This window comes from Mustela nigripes, chromosome X (assembly GCF_022355385.1).
Source record: "Mustela nigripes isolate SB6536 chromosome X, MUSNIG.SB6536, whole genome shotgun sequence".
NCBI classification, from domain to species: Eukaryota; Metazoa; Chordata; class Mammalia; order Carnivora; family Mustelidae; genus Mustela; species Mustela nigripes.
The window spans coordinates 122,826,381-122,853,709 of record NC_081575.1 but is presented as its reverse complement, the minus strand read 5'-3'; the positions used below and the strand labels follow the sequence as shown (position 1 = coordinate 122,853,709).

General features: G+C 50.4%; 1 protein-coding gene across 3 annotated transcripts in view; it reads left to right on the top strand.

Moving 5' to 3' along the window:
* The window catches only part of XG (Xg glycoprotein (Xg blood group)), a 32,375-nt gene extending 5,625 nt beyond the window's left edge, over nt 1-26,750 (top strand). Inside the window, exons 1-12 of one of the 3 annotated variants that reach the window (XM_059386245.1) lie at nt 2,797-2,966; nt 3,476-3,517; nt 5,061-5,084; nt 7,056-7,118; nt 11,426-11,488; nt 12,070-12,132; nt 15,266-15,328; nt 17,487-17,537; nt 20,119-20,160; nt 21,249-21,284; nt 22,946-23,062; nt 25,213-26,750. In XM_059386245.1, coding sequence (XP_059242228.1) covers nt 7,100-7,118; nt 11,426-11,488; nt 12,070-12,132; nt 15,266-15,328; nt 17,487-17,537; nt 20,119-20,160; nt 21,249-21,284; nt 22,946-23,062; nt 25,213-25,229 — 471 coding nt within the window. In that variant the 5' untranslated portion in view covers nt 2,797-2,966; nt 3,476-3,517; nt 5,061-5,084; nt 7,056-7,099 and the 3' untranslated portion in view covers nt 25,230-26,750. Of the gene's footprint in view, nt 1-2,623; nt 2,967-3,475; nt 3,518-5,060; nt 5,085-7,055; nt 7,119-11,425; nt 11,489-12,069; nt 12,133-15,265; nt 15,329-17,486; nt 17,538-20,118; nt 20,161-21,248; nt 21,285-22,945; nt 23,063-25,212 lie in introns of those variants that run through there. The other 2 variants (XM_059386243.1, XM_059386244.1) reach the window with 2 other exon arrangements.
* Nucleotides 26,751-27,329: the final 579 nt, after the last annotated feature.

Sequence of the window (27,329 nt, the reverse complement as noted above, 5' to 3'; positions counted from 1 at the left end):
CAACTTTGGTTCCTGGGTCCTGGAGACAACCATTCTTCTCCAATAGCTACTCAAAGACCCCAAATAGCTTTTTTTTTTTTTTTTTTTTTTTTTTTTTTTTTTTTGGTGGAGGGAGGGGGCTGCTGCGTATAACGCTGACCATCAGCCTCCCGACCAGCGTGAGCCACCGTAAGCCCACATCCCCGGGATCCCAGCAGGATCGCCAGCATCACAACCCCAGGACACATGATGCTGCTCACCCCCAACCCCAGCTCCCGGATCCAGCACATGTGGGTTTGATTAAAAGTCCCCGAGCTCGCTCAGCAAAAGGAGAAAACAGATGAGAAACAGGTCTTGGGACATGAGCCGCATCATGTGCTCCGAGTGGAAAATAATGCCGACGGCCTCGTGAGCACCGTCCCTCCCTCCCTGGGTGTCTTCCCAGGAGTGGCCTCGTCAGCCCGAATGAGCTCCCAGCCCAGCTAGGATCTGAACTGCATGGGGACCCTTGCCACGCCTTGGCCACAGCCCCTCCAGAGAGCGCTGGGTGCCTGGCCAGTTCCCCCTGCCTCGCAGGAGTGGACGGTCCCTCCATGGGCGCCTGATGCTGGCCAGAGTCCACAGCTGATGCAAGAGGTCCCGGGGACCCTCCCCTGCATGCATGCATGAGTTCTGTTTTCACACCAGCCTTGGCAGGGCAATCCCCACATTTGCAGATGTGGCTGCCTCATGCCCCTTTCCACCCGCCAGAGCTCGGGATGCACGTGCATCTGGGCCAAGGTGCTGCTGAGAAGGGAGGAGGCACAGAGCTGGGGAGGTTTGCAAAGGCATCGAGGGGGCTCCCTGGCCATTAATGCATGCAGAGGTGGCTGTCAGGGATCCTACATCCCACGCATGGGGTTCCCACCCTCTGGGTGCAGGCATTCAGAGAGGCGGGTCCGCGGTTGGGCTGGGCAATCCGGGCAGATAACACAGAGGCCTTTGCTTATCTGGGACAACAGGCGTGGTCGAGGCCTTGGGAGCAGCTTGCTGGGTGTGCGGTCATGGTGGGGGTGCCTGAAACTTTGGGGACGAGGCCCCGGTACAGCAGGGCCATGGTCGTTCCTGAAAGCCGTGCCTGCCCCAGGGATTTGCGCACGGGAGCCGCACGGAAGGGGGTGTACGTCCCCAGCCGCCCTGCAAAGGGGTTGATGCGCAGCCCTGTGCGTCCACCCTGGATGAAGGCGGCCAGAGCGAGCCCCGGAGGCAGCAGACAGGGCCAGGCTGTTCCTGCGCGAGCAACAGGCAGCGGCTGCTGCGAAGCGGACCCTGGTCAGGAGGACGCAAGCGTGGAGGCACCTGCACCTCCCACAGTGGGAAGCGGCTCCGTGCGATTGGCTCTGCCAGGGGGGCGGGGCACGTCCCCCCGGGGCCTCGTGTGTGGACCCCGGGGCCTGCTGCTGGGTGCACCCCGGCCTCCAGGCCCCTCAGAGGCATATGCTTGGCCAGCAAAGCTTGCTGCACAGGGAGGCCACCCAGCGTGCAGGGGTCACCCTGTCCCCGATGCCTGGTCTCCTTTGTGGAGCACGCGGCTGCGGCGGAGGCTGCCCGAGGGTCCAGCGTGATTCCGATCTACCCATTAGGCCCCTGGAAACCAGCTCCTGGTCTGTGGTCACCGGGGGTCTGGGGACGGGGCTGCAGAGCAGCTGCCGGTGGGTCTCCTGTGTAGACAGTGCAATGTTCTGGTCCTGGAGGCAGGTGGTCACTCCTTCCCCGCACCCTGGAGGAACGCGCTCTGTGCCGCCCAAGTGTGCGCGTTTAATGGGCAAATTCTCTCCCTGTAGCTGTTTGCTTGCCAAAAAAAAAAAAAAAAAATCGTTGCCCAAAAAGGGGACTCAAATGGGCCCCAAGTGGGAACATCCTCTGATCACGTTCTTATAATTTTGGGAGCAGCAAAAGGGGCAAAGCCAAGCGAGAAGGAGAGTCTCCGTGAGCAGGAGAGGAGTTTGGGGCAGCCGGGGGCCACCCTCTGTGGATTTGAAAGATCTGGGGTTTTCTTTAGAGAAAATGCACATGGATAAGGGTCGCCGGGTGAAGGAACACACACGGTGAATTCCAGAGAGTTTTGCCTGACATGGTGCTCAGCACCAGTACTCCTCCCGCAGGGACCTAGTAAGTCCCCACACCTGGAGACCCCACACTCCCTGCCTGTCCTATGCACAATGATGCACCCAGAGCGTCTCCAAGGTGAACCAGCGAAAAAGCAGAAATAGGGTCTTAGTTCCTGCCCAGATCCCAGATTTCCTTCCCCGTTTCCCCCACAAACCAGAAAGCCTCAGAACTGTCTGAGCTCCAGGAGGAGGAGGGCCCGGTTCAGAGAGCTTTGCAAAGGGAAGGTCCTGGCGAGCGAGGGGTTGCTTTGTGGCCGGGCCGGGCATGCACACCCGTGTGTCGGAGCACAGAAAGGAAAAGACCCCAGAAATCTGCCCATGCGTGTCCCGGGAACCCAGAAATGGGGCTCGGGACCAGCTCCTGGGGACGGTGTCTCGCCAAATGCCAGCAGCGCCTCCCGGCAGAGGTCAGGGAAGGCTTTGTTGTCAGGCCCGGTTTGCAAAGTGAAAGTAACACCGGAGCTGTCTCGCTCGGCAGGGGGAGGCTTGAGCTCGGGGTTAAATAGCAGAAAACAGCTGGTTTTTGTGTCCCTTTCACAGTTGGGGCAGGGACGTGTCCCAAACGGTGGCTTCCGGAACAGAGGGACGAGCACGGTGAAGCTGGCTAGTCCCGGTGGCGGCCGTTTTGGGCTGTTGTAAAGCTCTTTGTGCGGCTCTGACGGCCTTGTGTGCGGGCTGGGCTAACTGCTTTTGTTCTCTGCCTGGAGGGGAGGTTACTTAACTTTGCCTCATATGTGCTGCTGTCTGACTACGGGGGTGTTTCATTCTCCTACCGCTCCTACGTCAATGGCACCTTTGAAACAGCTCCCCCACCCCCTCCTCCGGGAAGACCTCCAGGTATGCTCACCTAAGAAGTGCATGGCCCGCTGCCTCTCTTTTTCTCCCTTTCAGGGTGCTCACGCACCTTGTCCTCCTGAAACAGCGGGGAGGCAGGGCTGATCGGGTTCACTGGCGCCTGCCCAGCGCCCAGCGGTGTTTGCGGAGTGCACGGGAGCTCGGCGTGTTGGAAACACTCCCGAGGTCCACTCGGGAGCTGGAAGGAGTTGAGATCCTGGGACGATGCCGTCCTCCTTAAAGACAGAGACAGCGTCAGGGTCTCCCAGAAGATGCATCTTGGGTGAAGGGCCTCGGCTGCTGGGAAAGACAAGATACTCGTTGGACAACCCCACGGGGAGGTGGAGACGCTCCGACCGTCCGCTGAGCTCTCGCCGTGGGCTGACCTCTGCGCCGAGGCTCCTGTCTGATTAGCGTGGACGCACGGGGCAAAGGGACCCGCCAGCAGCCAGGAGCCCGGGCCCCTGCCGCCTCCCGTCTGTGCCACTTAACGCCCTCTGTGTCCCCCACAGGTCAGCGTGACTTCGATTTGGCCGATGCTCTCGACGACCCTGGTGAGTGACCGTAGTTCTTGGGGGCTTTACTTCTGCAGCAGCTTGGCGGTTGCTTGGGGGTCTGGGGGTCGTTCCCCAGCAGGTTTTGCATCTGCCTCCATCGATGGGGCTGCTTGCTTTCCCCGGAAAGGGGGCATGGGGTTGCAGAGACCCCCATGCCCTGTCTTCACCACCTTTGAGCCCACCTGCCCGTTCTTGCTGCCAGAAAGCTGACTATTTGGCTCCTGGACCATGTAGGAGGGTCTGGATTCGGGTGTAGATGGGCAGCAGGGGTGTGCCAAGGTGGGGACTCTGTTTCCCCCGTGAGGCTGCACTGGGGTCCTCAGGCTTTAGTGCCTCAGGTCTCCACTGCTGGGAGGTCAGGGTAGCCCCCAGGGTGGATGGTTGCTGCCCCTGGTGAGGGCATCGGGTGGCATCTTCCAAAGGTCAGCCTGAGCGGCAGATACGAGGGGAAGGAAAACTCGGAGAAGGGGCACGTGGCTGTGGGAAGGGGCCAGGCTGCGGGTCACTGGAAGCAGCGCTGGCAGAGGACCCTGCCATTCTCGTCCTGGGGAGATGCTTATGACAGGGACACGCAGGGACTCAAATGTCCACACGTGCGTGCTCGTGGACAGCCGTGCACGGGGGCAGCAGAGCCATTCACAGTGGCTGGAAGGTGTGCGACCACGGTCCGTGCACGGAGGGAGTCTGGTGCAGCCCTGGCAAGGGAGGACCGCTGGCTCCTGCCTGCTGGTGGGTGGACCGTGAGGACATGGGATGCAAACTGCAGGGGGCAGTTCGAGCACGTGGCCTCGTCTGCTTGAAAGCAGCCCGGCCACTGTGCACGGCCGCGGTCCCTCCGTGCTTGCTCAGCCCTGTCCTGCCTCCTCTGAGCTCCTGTCCCCGCCGTCTGCACATGCAGACCTCACACCCTCACAGTCTGCTCACCCAGGCTGTGCTTTGCACCGCTGAGCACTGCTCGCCCGATGTCCAGGTCCCCAAAGGCTGGCCTCGAGGTCATGCAATCGCCTGGGGGAGCTGTACGCATCCCCGTTCCACTCTCCCGGACATGTGGGCACTCGGCGTTTGTTGAATGAATAAACACGCACGTGAAAGGAAGAGACAGAAGCAGGGTTGTGGGAGCAGAAGGCGTCTCCGTCTGCCTGTCTTTGCATCCCCTGCCTCTGCCCACCATAGACGTGGCCACGTTCCTGGTGGAAGGTGGCCACGGGCCCTGGAGGCTCTCGGCTCAGTCGGCCTTTGTGCAAAGCGTCTGTCCCTCACCTCCGGAAAGGCTTTGCTCTAAGTTGTGTGCTTAAGAGCCGAGCGGACCCCCTCAGATTTCCTCCCACGATGCCAGCCTGGCACAGCCCCCGGGGAAGATGGGGAGGTACGGACCCTGAGCGGCATTCTGTCTGCACCCCCTTCCCCAAATGCACGTGTTCCAACATGTCCTGTTCCCTGCCTTCCAGTTTTCACCTCTTGGGAGGGTGTGCACGGTTCCTTGTGGGGACTCGGGCCCATCCTCCGGGCTCACCGGTTTGCTTCCCCTCTGTGTCCGCAGAGCCCACCAAGAAGCCGAACTCAGGTGAGTCGGAACCCACGGCGTCCAGGTGTCTCCGACGAGGCGGGCCGGCCAGCAGGAGCAGCGCGGCTCATCGTGCCGACCCGCGTGTCCGATGGCTGCTGGGGCGCCGGTCTGGAACGTTCTCCCCAGAAGAAAGAAAGAACGTCTGGTAGCCGGGACCTTGGGGGTTGGGGGCTAACTAGATTCCGACGTGGGCACAGGGACCCGGTCGGGTGTGTCGATTATGCCTCCGTAATACACACGGGATGTGTTTCAGACATTTTAATAATGTGATATATAATTAGATAGCACATAGGAGGTCACGTGCGATATCCGTTCTTAAATTATATATAAGATAAATAATGTGAAATAAATAATAAATTATATATAACATAAATGATATAAAAATGGTATAAGATAAATAATGATAAATTGTATATAAAATAAGTGATATATAAAAATGATATAAAATAATGATAAATTATACATAAAATAAATAATATATATAAATGATACAAAATAAATAATGATAAATTATAATAAATAAATAATAATAATGATAAATATAATAAATAATAATGATAAATAAATAATGATAAATTATACATAAATGATATGAAATAATGATAAATTATACATAAAATAAATGATATATATAAATGATACAAAATAAATAATGATAAATTATATATAAAATAAGTGATATATATAATATATATAAAATGATAAATGGTATATGAAATAAGTGATAAATGCTATATAAAATAAATGATACATCATATAGTAAAATAAAATACAGAATTATAACTAGTCTGTAGCACACGTACCATAAATGATAGACAGCACATAGATTATGAAATTATATATGATGGGCTCCTGGGAGCCTGAGTCGGTTAACCTTCGACTCTTTGTTTCGGCTCAGGTCATGATCTCAAGCTCATGGGGTCGAGCCCCACATTGGGCTGGATGCTCAGGGTGGAGACTGCTTCAGATTCTTTTCTGTCCCCCGTCTTCACCCTCCCCTGCCCCCTCTGTCTCTCTCTCTCTAAAATAAATAAAGTGCTTTAAAACACAAATAAATAAATTGTACATAAAATAACTAATATGTTTATGTACCATATAATGAAATATAATAAATAATTATGCATATTATGTAGCACGTAATGCAGCATATATGACATACATGCAAATTAACATATTTATATAATATATATGTAATTATACATAATATATGGTATATATCATATAGCATATATCCTATATGTAAAGCAAACAGTATATTTAAATTATATAGCATGTGATTGTATATTATATACTATATATACGACACACAATATATATGTATCATATACACTATTAAATCATGCATAGAGTAAGTAATATATTTAGTATATTTATATAACAAAAATTTAACATACATTTGTATATAATATAGCACATATTATAATTTCATATTTATTACCTATAAGTAATTACTATAGTTAAAATTAAAGAAAAATAGAGAGAGATAACCAACAACCAGGAGAAGACCATGTTTAATAAGAAGCATTGACATCAATTTAAAAAAGGAGAATTTCTCTGCCTTTTTTTGGCTTTTTTTTTTTTTGCTGCACACTGATCCTTACCATTAAGCCTGCACCTGTCGGCAACCTAGAACTCTGGTACCATCTTCACCATGGAAGCTAGCTTCTAGGAACAGTGTGTGTCCGTGCGCGTGCATGTGTGTGTGTGTGTGCACGTGTGTGTGTGTGTGTGTGTGTGTGTGTGTGTGTACACGCACCCTCGTGTGGTTTTCCCTTTAAGTTGCAGTTTTCAGATTTTACGTCTCTCGGCTCAGTCATGTCCAGCGGGTCCGTGGCCATCTGTCACACCGTGAGCCGCAAACGTGAATAAGACAGAAAATCGGGACTTGCACGACGTCCGTGTTGTATAGGCCGCTGGTGACAGGAGGCTGTTTCTCTGCGCTGAAAATGCAATGTCGTTTCCCCGCAGATCTCTACCCAAAGCCGAAACCGCCGTATCACCCGCAGCCCGGGATGCCGGACGACAGTGGAAGTAAGTGTTCTCAGCCCTCAGGCTCCCTTGCAGCCTGCTTCCGTGACGCCTGCCTTGTCTTAACGGCGACGGGGGTCATCAGGCTGGTTTTGGAATAAGGAGCAGCTCAGTTTGCAGGAAACGGAGTTGAATTCCTAATTGGGAGGGGGCCGGAAGGTTAAATAATTTTATTTCCCCTTGCTCTGAGCTCTGGAAAATACCGCATGCTCAGATGGTCTTGTATGTTCTCGGGATGCATTTTTTTGATGCTGAGGACAAGTTCCTTTCCCACGTGTTTGCAGAGCTGCAAATTATGTCCTGTTCAACCCCCCCCCCCCCGAGTGTGTCGTGCATCACAAGTCATTTTTACCCTCCCTGTCTCCTTGGCTTTCAAAACCTGACAGACCCAGTTCCTGCAGATTTCCTAAAAATAAATAAGTAGATAAAATTAAGGGAAACATTGTCAGTAAAGTCCTTAATAATTGCGTAATGCCAAAAACCTAAAACCTGCCCAGAGTTTGAAAGAATTGTGATCCTTCTTTTATGTCCCTTTGTCGTCTTTGTCTGAGGAGAGCCTTGTTGTATTTTAAGTAATTTCATGATGAATTCAAGAGCTCGGACTTGGCGATAAGCTCTCTCTACCTGTGAGCTCCCTTTGTCTCTCCCCATCTCCCCATCAGAGCTAAACATAATACTGAATTTTATATAGAGTATTTCCTTCACTTTGCGTCATTTTGGTTTCTGCCGGATGTGTACACCTAAACGACCTATTTTGGGGGGATGATTTCCCTCTGATCACCTTCAGACATTCTGGCCTCCCTGACTTCCCATCTCTGCAACGACCAGTCTGTTTTCTGTGTCTACGACCTTCTCATTGCTTTGTTTTTCTTTGTGTTTAAATTCCACATATAGTGAGATGTATGGTCTTTGTCTTGCTCTGTCTGACTTAGGTCACTCAGCATAATGCGCTCAGGTTCTAGCCATATGGTCACGGGTGGCAGGCTTTCCTTCTTTTCATGGCCAAGTAATATTTCATTATATCCATATCTGTTGTGATACATACATTACTTTGTGAAATATATATTACATACGGATACCATAGTTCTGTATCTGTATATATTACAATATATATTACATTGCAATGTACGTATTACATATAGATACAATATATCTCTATCTGTATATATGGTAATAGATACATTACATTGCAATATACATATTACACATAGATACAATATATCTCTATTTGTATATGTGGTAATAGATACATTATATTGTAGTAGGCATATTACATATAGATACAATGTATCTCTATCTGTATATGTGATAATATATACATTACATTGTACTATTCATATTACACATAGATATAATGTATGTTTATCTGTATATATAGTAATAGATACATTACATTGGAATATCTATATTACATATGGATACAATGTATCTCTATCTATATATGGTAATATACATATTACATCACAATATGCACATTACATATAGATACAATGTATCTCTATATATGGTAATAGATATGTTACATTGCAATATACATAGTACAAATAGACACAATATATCTCTATCTGTATATGTGGTAATGGATACATCACATTGCAATATACATGTTACATATAGATACAATATATCTCTGTATATATGGTAACAGATACATTACATTGCAATATACATATTACATATAGATACAATGTATCTCTATCTGTATATGTGGTGACAGATACATTACATTGCAATATACATGTTACATTGTTTGCAACATATAAAAATTCTCTTTCAAACATACTACATATAGATACAATATATCTCTCTGTATACATTACATTGTAACATATACTACATTCTCTTTATCTGCTCGTCTATCAGTGGACATTGGAGGGTGCTTCCTTCTGTTGCCTGTTGTGAATAATGCTTCAGGGAACATGGGGGTGCAGATATCTTTTCAAGACAGTAATTGTTTCCTGTAGATAAACAATCAGTACTGGAATTACTGGATCTCGGGGTATTTCTACTTTTAATATTTCGGAGGAACCTCCGTGCCGTTTTCCAGAGTGGCTGTACCAGCTTGCATTCCCACCATCAGTGCAGGAGGGTTCCCCTTTCTCCACGTCCTCGCCAACAGCTGTCGTTTCTTGTGTTTTGCATAGTAGCCAACAGGTGTTATATAATCTCCAGTTTTTATTACGTTTGCACAGTCTGGATCAGAAGTAGACACTTGCATAGCACGGGATGATTTAGGAAAAAGGGCCGTCTGTGACTTCTGCAGGGATGGGCACATTTTTGACCAGGGGTCTGGACAAGAAACCCCAGACACAGACCCCGGGGAAGGTGGGAAGCTGAGGTTTGACCAGGGTTAGGTTGGAGCTCAGGGACCAAATTATGTCTCAGTACCTGAGAGAGGTCAGAGCCGGAGAACAGAGGGAAGGGAGCACACCACACAAGCAGGCTGGGGTGACCGGCTGTTCTCCTGGATAATAGCTAGTTCACTCTCAACGTCCTGCAGTATTTATAACAATAAGGTCCAAGTGTGCAAAGAAACACTTTACAAGTGTTGGGAAAATAGATGGATGTGGCTTATGAGCTCAGGGTGCAAAGGATCCTTAGTTGAGCTACAAAACAACACCTACGCGTCCATCAGTGACATGGTGTGGGAGGCGGACCACGGAGCCCAGCGTCTCAACGCACAGCGTCCACGTGCATCACCATGAAGATGGCTCGCCAATGTGAGCAGAGTGGTGAAAAATGCTGAAGTGCATGTCGGAAGGTTGCTCAGATTGTAGATCCGAGATGTTCTTCCCACAAGAAAAAGGTTCTGTAGCTGGTGTCTGTGGTGATGGGTGTTAACCAGATTCTGAAATGCGGAGAAATACACCGTCGTCATGTTGTTCCCCTGAAACTGGTATAGTCTTGTACGTCGATTAAACCTCAGTAATACAAGTATGATTTATAGGACATATGTGTTATAATATAATATAATATATAATTATAGAGCATATAGGTAGCTCACATGCAATATACATTCTTAAATTATATGAAATCAGTAACATATTTATATACCATATAACAAAAGACAATGTATATTATATACATTGGAGAGCATATATAATATGGCATATGTAATAAACATGTAAAGTAAATAATATATAATTTATATATTTATATATAAGATATATAATCTATATATAATATAAATATTTATATATATTTATATAATACAATTTATATAAGATATAGTATATATAATTTATATTCATAATTTTATATAATAATTTATATAAATAATGTATATAATGTTTATATAATGTATATGTTATAATGCATATGTATATATACATATATACATGCATATGTATATATAATGTATAACATATAATGTATATGTTTATATAATGTATATGTTATATATAAAATTTATATATTATATAATAGGCAATTATATATAATATTAATATAATATAATTACTAACAAATATAATATACATAATTATAATATAATGGAAATATATAATAGCATATAATATATTATGTAGCATAGATGCTACCTATAAAATAAATGATACATGCTGTATATTTATATATCATAGTACATATATAACACATAATATATATTATATGTATCATATACATTACTAAATTATATATAAAATAAATGTTATATTACATAATAAAATTTAGTAATGTTATTCAATAACACATATGTATTGTATTATATGGTATTTTATATATTATTTGATATGTCATATATATGAGATGTATATGTGATATATATGATGCACGATATGTGATATATAAATAAATATTATAGTTAAAATTAAAGAAAAAGAGAGAGAGATAACCAACAACCAGGTGAGGACTGTATTTAGTAAGAAAGCATTGAGGTCAATTTAAAAATACACCAGGAGAATTTCTCTGTCTTTTTTGACTTTTTTTTTTTTTGGCTGCACACTGATCCTTACCATAAAGCCAGCCCCTCTCAGCAACCTGGAGCTCTGGCACCGTCTTTGCCATGGAAGCTAGCTTCTAGGAACAGTGTGTGTGTGTGTGTGTGTGTGTGTGTGTGTGTGCACGTGTGTGTGTGTGTGTGTGTGTGTGTACACGCACCCTTGTGTGGTTTTCCCTTTAAGTTGCAGTTTTCAGATTTTACGTCTGTCGACTCAGTCATGTCCAGCGGGTCCGTGGCCATCTGTCACACCGTGAGCCGCAAACGTGAATAAGACAGAAAATCGGGACTTGCACGACGTCCGTGTTGTATAGGCCGCTGGTGACAGGAGGCTGTTTCTCTGCGCTGAAAATGCAATGTCGTTTCCCCGCAGATCTCTACCCAAGGCCCAAACCGCCGTATCACCCGCAGCCGGGGATGCCGGACGACAGTGGAAGTAAGTGTTCTCAGCTCTCGGGCTCCCTTCCAGCCTGGTTTTGTGACACCTGCCTTGTCTTTACGGGGGGGGGGGGGGGGGGGTCATCAGGCTGCTTTCGGAATAAGGAGCAGCTCAGTCTGCAGGAAACAGAGTCGCACTCCTTAGCGGGAGGGGGCCGAAAGGTCGAACCGACATCACTCATTTTATTTCCCCTTGCTCTGAGCTCTGGAAAATACCGTGTGTTCAGTCTTGTACGTTCTCATGATGGTTTTTAGTGATGCTGAGGACGGGTTCCTTTTCCGCTCGTTTGCAGGGCTCCAAATTATCTCCTGCTCATAAATGCCCCCTGTGTGCACCGTGCATTACAACTCATTGACTCTCTGTGTCTCCTTGGCCTCAAAAACCTGGTAGACCCAGTTCCCATAGATTTCCTAAAAATAAATAAGGAGATAAAATAGAAGGAAACATTGTCAGTAAAGTCCAGGGGTGATCCAATAGCACCCAAAACCTAAAACCCAACCACGTAGAACCACGTGAGCCTGGGCTACGTCAAGGGCTTCCAGAAGCGTTCCTCACGTCCCCGTGCTTCTTTCCGACAGATATCTACCCAAGGCCGAGGCCACACCCTCGCCCCCAGCCCGGCGGTTCTGATGGTGGCGGAGGTAAGTGTATTAATCCTGAATTCAGAAACGTTGGGAATGGATACACTTGAAATTCTGTCCACGATGAAGTGACAATGGTTTTCGAATGCCCAGCAGCTGCCTTACTAGCAGCCCGCTCCCATGTTGGGGACAGAAGACCCAGCCCCCTAAATCTCCCCATCAGAGTGCACATGCTCAACTCTGTTGGCTGGAGTGGTCTACGCAGTCCCCCGTACCCTCCCCAAATCCCTGGCCATGGCATTCTGTCTCCTCCATGATGTTCATGAGGGGTCATGGTGGACACTGGTCTCAGCTCATGGATGTTTCTGGAGATGCCCACTGGAAGCAAAATTAATAGGAAATCATGAGCTCTCCAGAGCCTCATGACAGCCTCTTAAAGATGCTGCCATGTCTTTGGTGGCTGGCCCTTATTGGATGGCAGGACAGGTTTCTGGAAGCTTCTTTCCCGGTGGTCCCCACAGCTCTGGGCAGGTGTCCCTGATGGAGCAACTCTTGTTGAGAGAAATTGGACAATTTTATCCAACCCCAGGATGGACAGCTGGGCTTCTCTATGGGAGTTTCTAAGAGACAAGACAGAGACCAACTATGGTCTCATTATTACAGGGAAGGAGAAAGAGATACAGGGTGACTACAGATGGTTTCCCAAACCCTGAGTAGATCCCCTTGGAGGTCATCTGGGCTCCAAGTAGCTCAGTCCGGTATGCACGCCTTGGGAGGGCAGGGGGCATTGGAATTCTGTTGGGGAGAGAAGGTTGTTTGGAGAGATGGGGGGGTTCATGCAGACAGATTTTGCTAAAGGATGCTTAGGGCATCCCAAACCCCTTTACGTGCATCTCAGGGGCCATGTCTTGGCTCTTGGGGACAAAACATGCAGGATTCAGCCACTTGGGTGCAGTGAACAGGCGTACGCCTTCTGTGAGGGTTTCCAAGCAGGCGGACGCCTTCTGTGGGTTTTGCCAAGCAGGTAGACTCCTTCTGTAGGGTTCTCCAAGCAGGTAGATGCCTTCCGTGCTGTTTTCCAAGCAGGTGGATGCCTTCTGTAGAGTTTTTCAAGAAGGTGGATGCCTTCTTTTGGGCTTTCCAAGCAGGCAGATGCCTTCTGTGGGGTTTGCCAAGCAGGCAGACTCCTGTAGGGGCTTTCCAAGCAGGTAGATGCCTTCTGTTGGGTTTTGCAAGCAGATAGATGCCTTCTGTTGGGTTTTCCAATCAGGTGGATTCCTTCTGTGGGGTTTTCCAAGTAGGTGGATGCCTTCTGTTGAGTTTTCCGAGCAGGTGGACACCTTCTGTGGGGTTTTCTGAGCAGATGAACTCCTTTTTTAGGGTTTTCCAAGCAGGTAGATGCCTTCTGTGTTGTTTTTCAAGAAGGTGGATGCCTTCTGTAGGGTTTTCCAAGCAGGCGGACACTTTCTGTAGGATTTTCCAGCATTGAACTGAGCAGTGCATGTTTTCATGGCATTAGCAACTGGCCAGCTCAGATGTGAGGTCTGGGGTCTCCACTGGGACCTGCGTCCCTGTGGGTGCACAGGAGGCAGCTGGAAGGTGGGTAGGCTGTGGCTTGTGGCCAGAGCCGTTAGACAAAATACACAGTTTCCTATCTGGATGGTGATCACTGGCCATGGGAACTGCTGCTGCCTCCTGACACCCCCTTAGCACCCTGCCACCCTAGGGCAACTCCCATCCTGCAGGTGGGCTCTGCAGATAGGTTGGCCCCCATCTCTCAGGGCCCTGAGGTTTCTTCTGATTGCAAACACAGACGTCCCCGCAATGGCCCCAGTGGACAGGTCAGGCCCCCTCACCAGCCTTTATGTATCAGCATCCCCAGAAAAGGGTCGGGACTTTTGGTGCCTGGAAAATGTTAACAAAGGGAATCACTGAACACAAGAGGGACCTTTGGAGACCCCAGTGCACATTAAATTTCTTTCTATTTTGACCAAAAAATTCCTTAAAAATGCTGGCTCTGGATATAAGCAAGTTTATTCAGAAGAGGGCAGGGAAATTCTGGGGAGCACACATCACCATGCTCCTGTTTCCCAAAAATAGCACCAGATCCCACAGGGTAAGGACTCAGTCCAAGGACACTGTCCCCAGTTGAGACGATGCTTGGCAAATGCAGGTTGAGCTTCTGAACATCTGGCTGTAGATGGAGGTTCCCAGGACCCTCTCTCTGGGTTCTGTTAATTTGCTAGAGCGGTTTAGACAGGTGTTGGTTTACCTTATGGGATTTGATGAAAGATATGCACAAGCTTTTGGGTTAACAGGTTCATGGAGTGAGGTCTGGAGGGGTCCAGACAGGAGCTTGTGTCCCCATGGAGTGACGGTGCATTCCTCACTTCAGCACGACCTCGACTCCCACTGAACCCAGTCCTTTTGGGTGTTAGGCAGGCTTCAATCACGTGAGCACGATTGATGATGGATTAAATCATGGGTCATTGGGATTAACTCATCCTGTGGTGTCTTTCCCATCCCCAGGGGTCACACGTGGCTTGATGGCCACGTGTGACCCGCTCATCATGGGGGCACTTGGTTCCCCTGGCAACCAGCACCCATCTTTAGGGGATTTTCAGAAACACCTTCATTGACGTCAGCTCAGGTGTGTTTGGAAATTCCAAGTTTTTCAGTAGCTTCCGCTTGCAAGGAGGAGTTCCATAGTGTTTACGTGAGCACGTGCCGTGTGCGGAGGCTGGTTCTGCAGCAGTCACCCAGCGGCATGGTGGAGGGGCAGGAATGAATGGATGGGACCGTGTGGAAGCTCCGGGGTACCAGCCAGGGTCAAGGTGGTCTTAGCACGGGGGCTGAGACTGGAACGGAAACCTAAATTCAACACAGAGGGCATGTGCAAAGGCCCTGGGGTCACGGTCTTCCTCTGCATTCTGCACCTCCCTTCGGCTCTCAGATCATAAGGGGCCCATCCATGCACTTACCCTCCCCAGGCTGCTGGACCACCCATACGCTGTTCCCACAGGAAGGATGTCATCCCACCTGGATGGCACTGGGGACACCTGCACTTTGGTCCCAGTGTCCTGGTTTCATGGAAGGGGATGGCCACGCTCTCCATAAGCTGCCGGTGGGCTGGGGTTGACTGAGCGCGCTGTCTGCACGGGGTCTGAGGGTTGGTCTGTGTTCCACTCCACAGGTTACTTCGGCAACACCGACCGGGATGATGGCCGCTACCCGCCCAGACCCAAGCCGCCCGCAGGTATGCCCATGACTTCTCTCACTAGACTGGGGCATGGCACAGAGGCCTGGGGGCAGAGCTGGCCCCGAGCGGAGGACAGGGTGCACAGGGCGTCCGCATCCCGTGCCTTATTGGATGGCGTGCTCCGTGCACCTGTCCCTTCTGGAGGTTGGTGCTGTGGGCGACACTGGCCGCGGGGCCGATTGCACTTCCAAGTGGTGGTCGTATCTGTGTACACCTGTGTGCGTGCGTACGTCTGTGTGTACCCACGTGTGCATTCCTTTATAGTCTGCACACACCTGTGCACGTGCCTTTCTGCCGACACGTCTGTCCATATGGGTACCCTGCAAGGCGTAGGGGTTTACAGACACGTAGCTTTGTAAGGATCTCCACATTCACGCACGATCTCTTTATAGACATTTACAAGTGCATCTGTCTGTATGCATGTCTCTGTGCAAATTTACTTATGTTGTATCTTTTATATACATTTATAGAAACATCTTTGCATGTGTATGGCTCTGTATATCTTCACTTAGGTATATATCCCTTATATGTGCGTGCACATATCTACGTCTCTCCCTATTCGCGTACGATACCCTTATCAACATTTGCACATGCACTTGTCTATATACAGGTCTCTCTCTAGATTTACTTACCCACGTATCCATTATATACACGTACAGAAACATCTCTGCATACAATGTTTCTGTATATCTTATATACAGATGCCTCTATATATAATTATATAAAGACGTTTGTATACATACGTCTGTATATATCCGAATGCACATATCCGTTGTATATGTGAGTGCGTATTTATGTCTTTAGATTCATGTACAGATCCCTTTATAGACATTTCCAAATCGCCTGTCTGTACATGTCTCTGCACATCGTGGCTTATGCACGTATCCCTTAGTCACATGCATAGAAACATCTTTGTATGCACCTGTCTCTCTCTGTCTTGTCGTAGGAATATATCCCTTATATATGCATGTACATATTCATGTACAGATTGCTTTATAGACATTACACATGGTCCTTTATATACGCATATCTCTATATATCTTTTTAAAAAGATTTTATTTATTTATTTGATAGAGAGAGATCACAAGCAGGCAGAGAGGCAGGCAGAGAGAGAGGGGGAAGCAGGCTCCCTGCAGAGCAGAGAGCCCGATGCGGGGCTCGATCCCAGGACCCTGAGATCATGACCTGAGCCGAAGGCAGAGGTTTAACCCACGGAGCCACCCAGGTGCGCCTGTTCTCCTTCTGCATCTGTATGCGGGTATATACATCTTCATGTGTATTCATATACTTGGATAGGCACGTGTGTATATTTTTATGAGTGTTTCTATGATTATTGCTGTACTTTTATGTACTTAAATACACATTTATGGTGCACATGTGTGTATAGAGTCACGTTTCCAGCTTTATGCTGATGCACACGTTCACAGGTGTATGTAAAGGTTTAGTGGGGCGGATGTTCTCTCTATCACGGGACTGGGGATGCCTGCAGAGAATTTTTCATACGTAAACCAAAGCGCAGATAGTCAGGACGGAGCCCTCTGCAGGCCTAGGCTCCAGGCTGGACTGCGTGAGGCTCTGTGTCAGGTACACGGGGTTTCTCCTCTGTTCTGTCACGCGTGACGTGTTTCAGAAGAGGTGAGGACTTGGCCCCGATACTTGGCCAAGGGACACCCATGTGGTCTGGACATGCGGGGTATGTGTTCCCCTTCTCTCTGCCATGTTCAGCACTGGGAACAAACAGCTTTGCCTTCGAGGTTGTGACCAGCCAACCGTAAGAATGTCTGGCTCCTAAGAAAGGACGTATGTAATAGGGTTTGCCTGCCCAGTGTGCCCGTGTCATCCACGTACTTCTGTGTCAAGTTGACCGGTCCTGCTTGCATCTCTGTGCAGGAGAAGGACACACCTGCATTCCCATAAGGCTCTCAGGGTTCACGTGTGCTCTCCGAAGGCACCGAGCTTGCCATACGGGTCTGTCTTGGCATGCATTGTCCTTCCAGAAAGCTGTGACTTGAGGGAGGCAGCCTTGGTGGCACCCACTCTTTGCCACCCTGTGGGGCTCTCTTTGGGCTGAGTCGTGGGCATGGCTTTGGGGCCATCACCAGGAACCCCATGGTTCCCAGCAGAGTGTCCCTGACGCGAACCTTCTCTCCTGCAGGAGGCGGTGGGAGCTACTACCCCAGCAACGACGGGTCCGGAAACACGCACGGTACGCCCGGCCCCCAGCCCCCCGGTGCATGGTGGGGTGGGGGTCGTCTCTGCAGGGCTCCCCCTTCCATACCCATCTCAGCCTCTTCCTGGGGTCTCAGGCATTGGCGCTCTGTCTGCTGGCGTCCACCTCTCCGAGCTGACCCTCTGACTTGGCCGCGTCCTGCTGTCCAGGGGCACCAGCGTCCGGGTAGTGGGAAACAGAGTGACAGGCAGCGGCAGTCGCTGGGGGAACAACATTCAACACATCAGGGACTTTTTGTAGGCGGCTGACTTACCCACAACGGGAAACACTTCACGAGGGCCGACTGTGCCCAAAAGGAAAAGCCTACAGGAGTGATTCTTGGGTTTTTACTGCATTGAGTTCTTTGCCATCATAACGGCAAATCTCGAAGCCCTCGGACGCTCCTGCTTCCGTCAGGGACGACTGAGAACCAAACGTCATCGCTGGGAAAATGAAAAGCCATGGATTGATTTCTTTTTTAATTGAGATACGACAGACAGGAAACATTGTATCCAAGTCTAGGTGTACATAGTAGCGACTCGACATTAATTCTATGCCGCGGCTCTAAGTCTGGGGAGCCTCTGTCCGCACACATAGTTACAAATTTTATGTTTTGTGTCTATCGCTACACATGGTTACAAATTTTATTTTTTGTGGGTCCGTGGGCACACACAGTTACAAATTTTATTGTTGTTTAATTTTTAACATATTTATTTATTTGAGAGAAAACAAGAGAGCACAAGCAGGGGAAGCAGCAGAGGAGGAAGCAGGCTCCCGGCTGAGCAAGGAGCCTGATGCGGGACTCGATCCCGGGACCCTGAGATCATGACCTGAGCTGAAGGCAAAGGCTTCACCCGCTGAGCCGGCCAGGTGCTCTGCACATTTTATTTTTTTACTGTAAAAGGAGAACCTTAAAGATTGACTCCCTTAGCAACTTCTAAATACAGGATACGGGATGGTTAACCCATAACCGAGGTCCCCAGGCTCTCCGTGATGTCCCAGACGTCATTCATCCTAAAACCACACATTCATCCTCTAACACTCCTCTTGGCCCAACAGTCAATTTATGGATTAATTTCAAAGCATGAGGTTTTTTTCTGTTTGGCATCAGCTAAGGGTTTTGAGAATCGTATGTGAATGGAGTGATTTTATCTTTTCCATTGATACTAATATCTGTATGGGACACTGGCCTTTGGAGATGTGGTCCCATGAACCTTCCTAATTTCTGAAGGACACGTATTTATGTGACATCCTATGTTCCAGAGTGAAGGTGAAGCACGTTGCTCCAACAGTCTGCTTTAAGGGGCAGATCCCTGTCACCCTATGGATGGCCCCATCCCCATAAGGCTGTCCCTACAATGTGCACACGCTTCTATGGGACAGGGGATGTGTGAAGGGTCCTAGTTGCATGGGGTCAAGAGGTGTCTGTTTTAAACTCAGTGTGCCAACGTGATGCCCCCATCATCCTCTTTCCGTGCAAATGCTGGGACTAAAGCTTATCCAGTATTTTGATAAGCAGGCATGGGGAACACTGTAGGGTCAGAGGATGCCCCACATCCCTCCAGGGCAGGGAGGTGTCCTGATCCGGGAAATGTGTTTACCCCATGCACGCATCTCTGGAGTTTCTCCCTCCTGGAGGGTCCTTTCTAGAGCCTGCTGTTTTGTTCTTTGCTGGATTCATAAGCAGGAAACCTAGGACTTGTCTAGCAGTGTTCCTGGGAGCCCTAAGGATACCTACATTTCCCCCCTAGGAAATGAGTCAGGACTCTGATCCCATGTCAGTATTTCTTGGGGAACTATCTCTCCCCAAGTGCAGAAAAACCATGCAGCCCTGTCTGTGCCTGGACCCCTGTCCTGGGGGCGCTGAGATGCACCAGGCTGAGTCAGCTCTCAGATGAGTACCGAGGACTAGGTTCATGGAGCAGGTGACCACGTCCACCAGCGTCTCCCTGGAGGTGGCAGAATGCACTAGGCACACCCCTTCCTCTTGCACAAAGGAAACCAAGGCTAACAGACTCGTGACCTCATCCTAGTGACCTCGTTTTACCTTAAAGACCCCACCTCCAAGCACAGTCCCCCCCTGAGGTCCCGGAGAGCTAGGCGTTCAACATATGAATTTTGGGGAGGGAGACACGGCTTAACCTGTTACCCGTTTGTCCTCTGATACCTTGGTTGAGAAATGGGTCTCCAGACGTGAGAAGAAGGTGCTAGAAATCTTTCTGTTTCAGTGGCCGGATGGCTATGATCTGTCCCCACGGCACGCCCCGGGCTGGCCTCCTGGAAAGCATGTTTGCACAGGAGCTCAGGCCAGCCCCCGGTCTTGGGACGCGAGCATGGTGTGTGCCCTTGGCCACAGGCTCCAGAGGGCGTCCGGGGAAGCCATGGCGTCCCGCAGGTCTTGTAGGCTGACCTCAGCTCCTGCTCCCTGGGTGTCAGTGGCCACCTCGTGGTGACTGCGCTCCTTCCCTCTGCACGGGGAGGCTGGCCTGGAAGTTCCGCTTGTGCTGGTTTTCTGAGCCGTGTCGCCCAATGTTCTGGAGGGTTCTCTTCTGTTTCACGTGCTCTTTCTATCCTGCAGGAGGAGGGCGCTCTAGACCCAAATCTTACGGAAATAATTATGGTAAAGGAATTATTTCTTATGAGCTGTGTGCGGAGAAACTGTCCTTGGGGAGAACTAACACCCCGTCTGGGCGCTGGCGGGAAGCTTCTGCTATTGTCTCCGGCGTGGAAACGAACGGCCCCGCAGGGTCTGATTCGCGTCCACACCTTTGCATGCCGTGACACCTTACTTTCTTGCCAGGAAGTAAGTAAGCCCTGCTTCCAACTGAAATATGTGTGTGTGTGTGCACGCGTGCATTCGTGCTCCCCTGTGCGCAAACGTGTGTGCCAATGTGTGTGTGTGCGTGCAAATAGGTGCGTGCCAGGCAGGGCAGACGTTCATGGACGAATGTGTGCATACATCTGTCCATGCGTGTGTGTACCTTCCTGTGCATGTGGCTGCGCACACGTGTCTACTTGCTAATGCACACGGGCATGTGTCCTCGTGTGCACATGTGTGTGTCTGTGTGCGTCTGTGCATAGGGATTTGCACGTAGATGTTTGTGTGTCTCTCTGTGTGCACCGTGTGTGTGCGTGCAGGTGGATGTACGCATGTGTGTATATGTGGGGCTTGTATGTGCCTGCAGGTGTGTTCGCATGTGATCTGCCTGCGTGGAGGTGTGCACGCCCCCGGGGGTGGAGGTGTCCGCGCGGGTAGTGCCGTGTGCATGAGTGATGGTGTGCGTACACGTTATGATTCCATGTGTGCACAAGCATGAATGCTCATGCGTGCTCGTGCGCGTGGGTGGAGGGGCGCGCATGGATGTACCCGTTCGCAACGCGCACGAGCATGAGTGTGGCTGCGCGCACGTGCGCCCGCAAACGTGTGCGCATATCCAGTGCCCCCACCAGGAGTGAAAAATGCATTGCCTCGTCCCTCCCTTGCCCCCTGGCACTGCTCACCATGTATGTAGCCCCTCGGACAACCCTTCCTGTGGCTGTGTCCGCCCCCTCCTCCGGGAGAAGGTAAGCTCCCCGCAGGCACTCGGAGATCCGCGTCCGTCCGCGGCGCTTCCCGCTGCTTCTAGCTGCCTGCCCAGCGTCCCCGCGGCTCCTGGCGGTGGAAACTCTGCTGGGCAAACCCATGACCGTGTGCCTTCCCCTTTACAGGCGGAGACGGATACTCGACCTACGGGAACCCACAGGGTAATGGCTCCGTGCAGTCCCGTCTTTAATAAAAACATGCTTTGGGCGGGCCCGCGAGGGTTTTCATGGACCAGTGGCTGTTCGGTTGGGAAGTCCTGAGCAACGCGGTCTGCCTCTCTGGGCGGCTCAGTTCCCTGGGGGCTTGGAGCAGGAGCGAGGAGGGAGGGTTCCGGGCTGGAGGATGCCTCAAGGTTCTGAGCGCAGCGTGGAATTCGTGGACCTTGTCCAAGTGCTACCCAGGGCTTCCTGGACTTTGAGAAAGCGCACAGGCAGGAAGCCAAGAAGGGGAATGGGCCGTTGGTGTGGACATTCCGACCTCAGGAAGCGCCCTAGAAATGCACCGCCCGCCCCAGAGCAGGTCAGACAAGGCACGGGTGGAGGCCAGAAGGCCCACGCTGGTCACCCCTTGCTTGCAGAATGTAGCCTCTGAGCCATCCAGGGTTCCCGTTGAAGCTGAATGCGCTTCCCCCTGCCCCACGCGGGGATTCTGTGCGTCACGGATCCTCGGGGAGAAGTACGCGTGGACGCGCTTTCCAGCCCCCAAGCCCCGGTGCGCGTGCACGGCCTCGGGGTAGCTCCTTGCTGCCTGGCTGTGTTGGTGTTGGGAGGACATCCCGCCCTTCTGTTCTCCTCTGGCACCCAAGCTGGGGCTCTGGAGGGACAGATCCCAAGACAGAAATCAAGGCGGCGCACAGGCTGTTGCATGGAACGTGTAGGGTCCTGCGTCCAGACAGACGGACCGATGCCAGCCTGGGGTGGGGAGGGGGCAAGCTGTCCCTCCTGCAGGCGGCAGTGTCCAAGCCGAGGTCCGATGGCGGCCCCATATGCAGCCCAACAGCACACCCGCTGCTTGACCCACTCTGATACACAACACAGGTCACTCTCGCCAAGGGAAGCCGTGATTTCCTCTTTCTCAGAAGCGTGGGCTTTTGTCAGGCCAGGTCCCGGGGCAGAAACAGCAAAGTGTAGGCTGTAAGCCTGTCTCAGGGGTGTCAGGTTTGGTGCGTGCCTCTGTGGAGAGCTTGGAAGGCCCCTCTATCAGGCCACGTGTGTGTTGAATATTTATTTTTTTTATTTTTTATTTTTTATTGCAAAAATATAAGCATTGTACTTCCAAAAAGGTTCAACTGCACCCCATTCAACAAATCCACAAAAAAAGCAATCGCATGACCCTTATTTCCAATGCTCTGGCTTGAACGTCCGGAAGGGGTAAAAGACGCCGTCCATAATCTCCACATGGGGTAAAAGCAGATTCCTTTCCTCAGGACTTCTTGTTCCTTTTTGTCTTTATTTTTATTTTTTATTATTTTTTTAAGATTTTACTTTTCTATTTGACAGACAGAGATCACACGTAGGCAGAGAAGCAGGCAGAGACAGAGGAGGAAGCAGGCTCCCCGCGGAGCAGAGAGCCCGATGCGGGACTCGATCCCAGGACCCTGAGATCATGACCTGAGCCAAAGGCATAGGCTTTAACCCCCTGAGCCACCCAAGTACCCCTCTTTTTCTTTATTTTTATACTTATATTCCCCTCTCCCTACCCCCCACTCCGTGCATTTAAGGTTGGGAAGTCCCCGAGCGGAGATGGTGGGATAATTTGCACCACTCGCCGCCCTCGCCGGCCGTGCTGTTTCCTGAGCCCCTTTGGTGTCTCCATCCCACAGGTAACACGGTAGCGAAGATCGTGTCTCCGGTCGTGTCCGTGCTGGTGGTCACGCTGGTGGGTGCCGCGGCCGGCTACTGCCAACGCAACCGCATGAGGAACTGTTTGAGGACGAACGGCAAGTTGGGGGCTCTGTGCAGACAACTCCTGGAGCCTGTCGCTGGGCTGGGTTCTCTCTGGGTTCGCCCCATAGAGGAGCGTCGCCTCAGGATGTGGTGTTAAGTTGGGTCTTCAAGGGGGGAATGCTTTTTCTTTTATTATTATTTAAGCAGCTTTGGGATCGGCAAGAGTGGGTGTTTCTGCCAGTCAGTCACGTAGACTGAAATGCTATTGGGGTTGCCATCAGGTGGGCTGACACCGTTTCTGTGGATCCTAAGGGACTTGGGAACTGGTTCGGTGGAACCTGCCGTGTTTGTTTTTCTCTCCAAAAACAAAAGTAAGGACGGACAGACTTGGAAGGTTTTCTGTTGAATTCCTGCAAATTTTCCCCCCTGGGAAATGGGTGGCAGACCACTGTGGCTTCCTAGTTCAGGATTTTTTTTTTTTAGGGGTGGGGAATCCAGGATCCTAGGTTTGGAGAATCACACCTCCTTAGGGGGCGAAGGTGGCAGGTGTTGGGCTGAGGACCTGTTTGCAGGGAGGGTCCAGGGACAGAGAGGGCTGTAGGGGACAGAGGTCAGCTGAGGGAGTGTTGACATGTGGTCCCGACAGCAGACAGCCTGGAAGGACTCCATCTGGGGTGTGTGGGGTGCACTCACCCCGTCTCCTTTGTGTCCCTACGGAAGGGTGTTTGAGGGAGGCTTGCAAAAATCCCAAAACCTGCCCGGGGCCTCCCTCTGCTGGCGGACGGGCAGTACTGACCAAATCCAGACCCTGGGGAGCTCGGGTCTACACCACACCCGCCCCTCCTACTCCTCACCCTACTCCCCACCCCCCAAAAAGCCTGGGGGGAAACTGAGCCTCTGGAAAACCCCTCAGATGTCTGGGCATTCGTGGATCATCACAGACACATGGCGTGACTTTGGGTTCCTCCTTCCACATGGATACGCGGGCGTTTCGGAACCCATCAGTGTAGACCTGAATTGGGTTTTTATGGTTTTGGTTTTTAGTTTTTTATTTTTTTGTTTATTTATTTTTTTTTTTTACAGCTAAAGGGTTTTTTGTTTTTGTTTTTGTTTTGTTTTGTTTTCATTTTTTTGTTTGTTTGTTTGGTTTGCTTTGTGTTGTTTTTCAGTACGGATCACGGTCTCCCTGTGTATCGGAGATGGTGGCCTTTTTTGTTTGATTTTTCTTGTTGTTTTGTTTCTTCCCATCTGGACGCTCTCTTTGCTTCTTTGGAGACTAGAGAAACATCCCGACTAGTTTTTCAGTGACTCTTTTATTTATTTATTTATTTTAAGAGTTTACTTATTTATTTGAGAGAGGACAAGAGAGGGCCAGCAGGAGCCGGGGGACGTGCAGGGGGAGAGGGAGAAGCAGTTTCCCCGCCGAGCAAGGAGCCCTGTGCGATGTGGGACTCAGTCCCCGGACCTTGAGACGGTAGCCTGAGGGTTCACCGACTGAGCCCTCAGACGTCCCCTCCACTACCTCTGCTTCACGGATGACGTCCCTGGGTCCCATGGACACCACGTTTGTCTGCCTGTCTGTAAAACTAGGGTCCTGAGACCCCAGTCAGGCACACCTCCTGTCACGGGACGAGGAGACCCTCTGAAGATGGGCAGGACTCATGTCGGGGCAACCTGGTCTTGCCGGCTGCCAGACCTGCAAACCGTCTAGCACGTATGACCACGGTGGTTCCATCTGGGCTTTCGTCCGAGACGTGGCTGTGGGGGAGGGTCTCAGCATTACAGAGAGCTTGGCTCTAACCCCTCACAGCGACTTTGCCCAGCTGTAAGGTTGGGTCCGGGAGGTCCCCGGTCGGCAGAAGGACTTGTGACATTCTGTCTTGGCAAGTTGGAGGGGGATGTGTTGCAGTGCACAACCTGTGGAACTGGACGTGTGCAACAGCCCCCCCTTTGAAGCTGCCACACCTTCTGGGGACACACTTCTGGGGCCACATACAGGACAACAGGTGGACTGTTTGAGCGTGACGCTTTGGCTTTATTTGCTCGACTGCAAGTAATAAAAGCTCCGGCTTCCGAGGTTCTGAAGGTTAATGGAGCCACATCCATAAAGGGGGGTTTGTGCAAAAATTAGCTGTGACCCCAAAAGACATAGTGGGTCAGTTCACCCTCGGTGTGACATGCTGTTCCCTGTCTTCCCTTCCAGAACCAGCACACGTGTGAGGGTTGGGAGATCCAGCGGTCGCTTGGGGAGACGCTCGGTGTAGACGGGAATGCCGTTGGCCGCTCCTGGGACGCTTCCTTTCATCGTCGACGTCACCCGCCGCCCTGACGTGGCTTCAGTTTGGCCCAGAAAGCATCCCCAGTCCGCGGGACACAGTGCATTCCTGAGCTTGACTGGGTTCCTCTTCGGGTTGAACAACGATTCTTCCTTCCTCTGATGGTTCGATCGCGCACGTGGACAGATGCCGACTCTGGATTGGGTTCCCAGCGCTACCTCGGCCTGCAGGATGTGCATGTGGGTGACCCCTGCGTGTCTCCCCAAAGCACAGTGCAGGGTCCCAGGACATGGGTGCTGTCTTCTTCAGGGGTATCGGGAACACCACTGGGGGTGGGGGATGGTTTCCAGGAAGCTCTGGGGGGAAGTTTGGTGCAGGATGAATCTCCATCCAAGGGCCAGTGCCCTCCAGTGCCCTCCAGTGCCCGCTGGTTTGGCTCTTGTGGGATGCGGGATTGTTACCCCTGGGGACGGCTTGGATCAGCCCTCTCTGCCCTGCCCGTGACCTGCACGTGCCGAGGCTGGCTTTCGGGATTGTGCATGCACAGTTGCTCGAGTGCAAGCCATCTCGGGGGCGGGAGGCGGGGGGCAGGGGTGGGGGAAGCGGCCTTAGGATGCTTTTCCTTTTCCTGTGAAATCTTAAGGTTTCGGGATTTCTGGGAAAACAGGGGACAGCGATCGCGATGTGTGTCTCTTGATGGTCCTCTCGTATCAGTTTCCATGTGATGCCCTGTAGGTGTCTGTCCTTTGTGCGAGGCCATCATTTTTCTTAGTGTATGCTTTTTTTTTTTTTTTTAAGACCCGTAATAGGAAACCTTAAATGTCCAAGCATCTGAAATGCAGACTATCTGTTTGTTTCTATTTTACTAACATTTGGGGGGAAAGGAAAAAGGCCAGGTGGGGCTTATGGGTATAGGTTCCTTCGACTTAGGTACATGCTTAGAGCACTTTTGGGCTTTGCCCTAAATATCAGAATAAAAACAATTAATGCCCTCTGCATCTCGTGGAGAGGACCCAGAAAAATCCCAAATATGCAGGCTTACAGACCTAGTCCACAGGAGGGGTGCCGATTGCAGAAAGCCCTAAAGAGAGCGTTCCAGAAACCCAAAGGGATTTGCAGCCCAGAATCTCGATGTGGGGTCTCGCGTCCGGGATACATGGGTGACTAGAGTCGTTTCAAGACGGCCGCCCGACATTCCTCCCAGGACGGGAATGTCCTCGCGCGCGAGGTTTCCTGGATGTGAGTTTCGGTGCTGGGTTTCTCGTGACGGGGGTTGAAGGCGTGTGTGAATGCGTGTGGGCGTGCACGGACACACGCGTTTGCACCTTTGCAATCAGACCGACATGCTATGGACGCATTTATAAGGACGTACATCCATCTAGTTTGTATTTTTTTCCTGTACCTCTCATACATAAATTTTCATCACTCTAAATAAACGTAAAAGAAAAAAAGAAAAAAAAAAAAACCCGGTTGGCTTGCCGTGTCCTTGCTCTCTGTAACCCTCAGCACAGGGGACAGCACAGGGCAGGTCCAGACTCACAAAGCTGTCTACGCAGCTTAGCAGGAATCGCATCAGTGGGATCCTGAGCGGGGTTGGGTGTCCGTTATGGGGTGTGTTTGCGTCCGCTGCGGTGTCTGCTCTGTTCCGAGGGTCACGGCAGGTGTTTGGGCCCCTGTGGCCTTCCCGAGGAGGACGCGCTGTCGTCAGCGCCATTTGGAATAGGACGGATGGTAGACACGTGAATGTAGTTACGGGTTTGGGGGATGAAAATCACCCAGGTGTAGGGCATCTGGGTGACTCCGTGGGTGAAGCGTCTGCCTTTGGCTCGGGTCATGTTCCCAGGGTCCCGGAATGGAGTCCGTGCTCAGTGGGAAGCCTGCTGCTTTGTCTCCCACAGCCTGCTTCTCCCCTTGCTTCTGCTCTCTCGGTCTCCAATAAACAAATGAAATCTTTAAAGAAAGAAAAGAAAATCACCCAAGTGAGAAGCGGAAATGGGTTAATGTTCAACCCAGTTAGAATAAGCATGTTGGAATCATCCGCCCT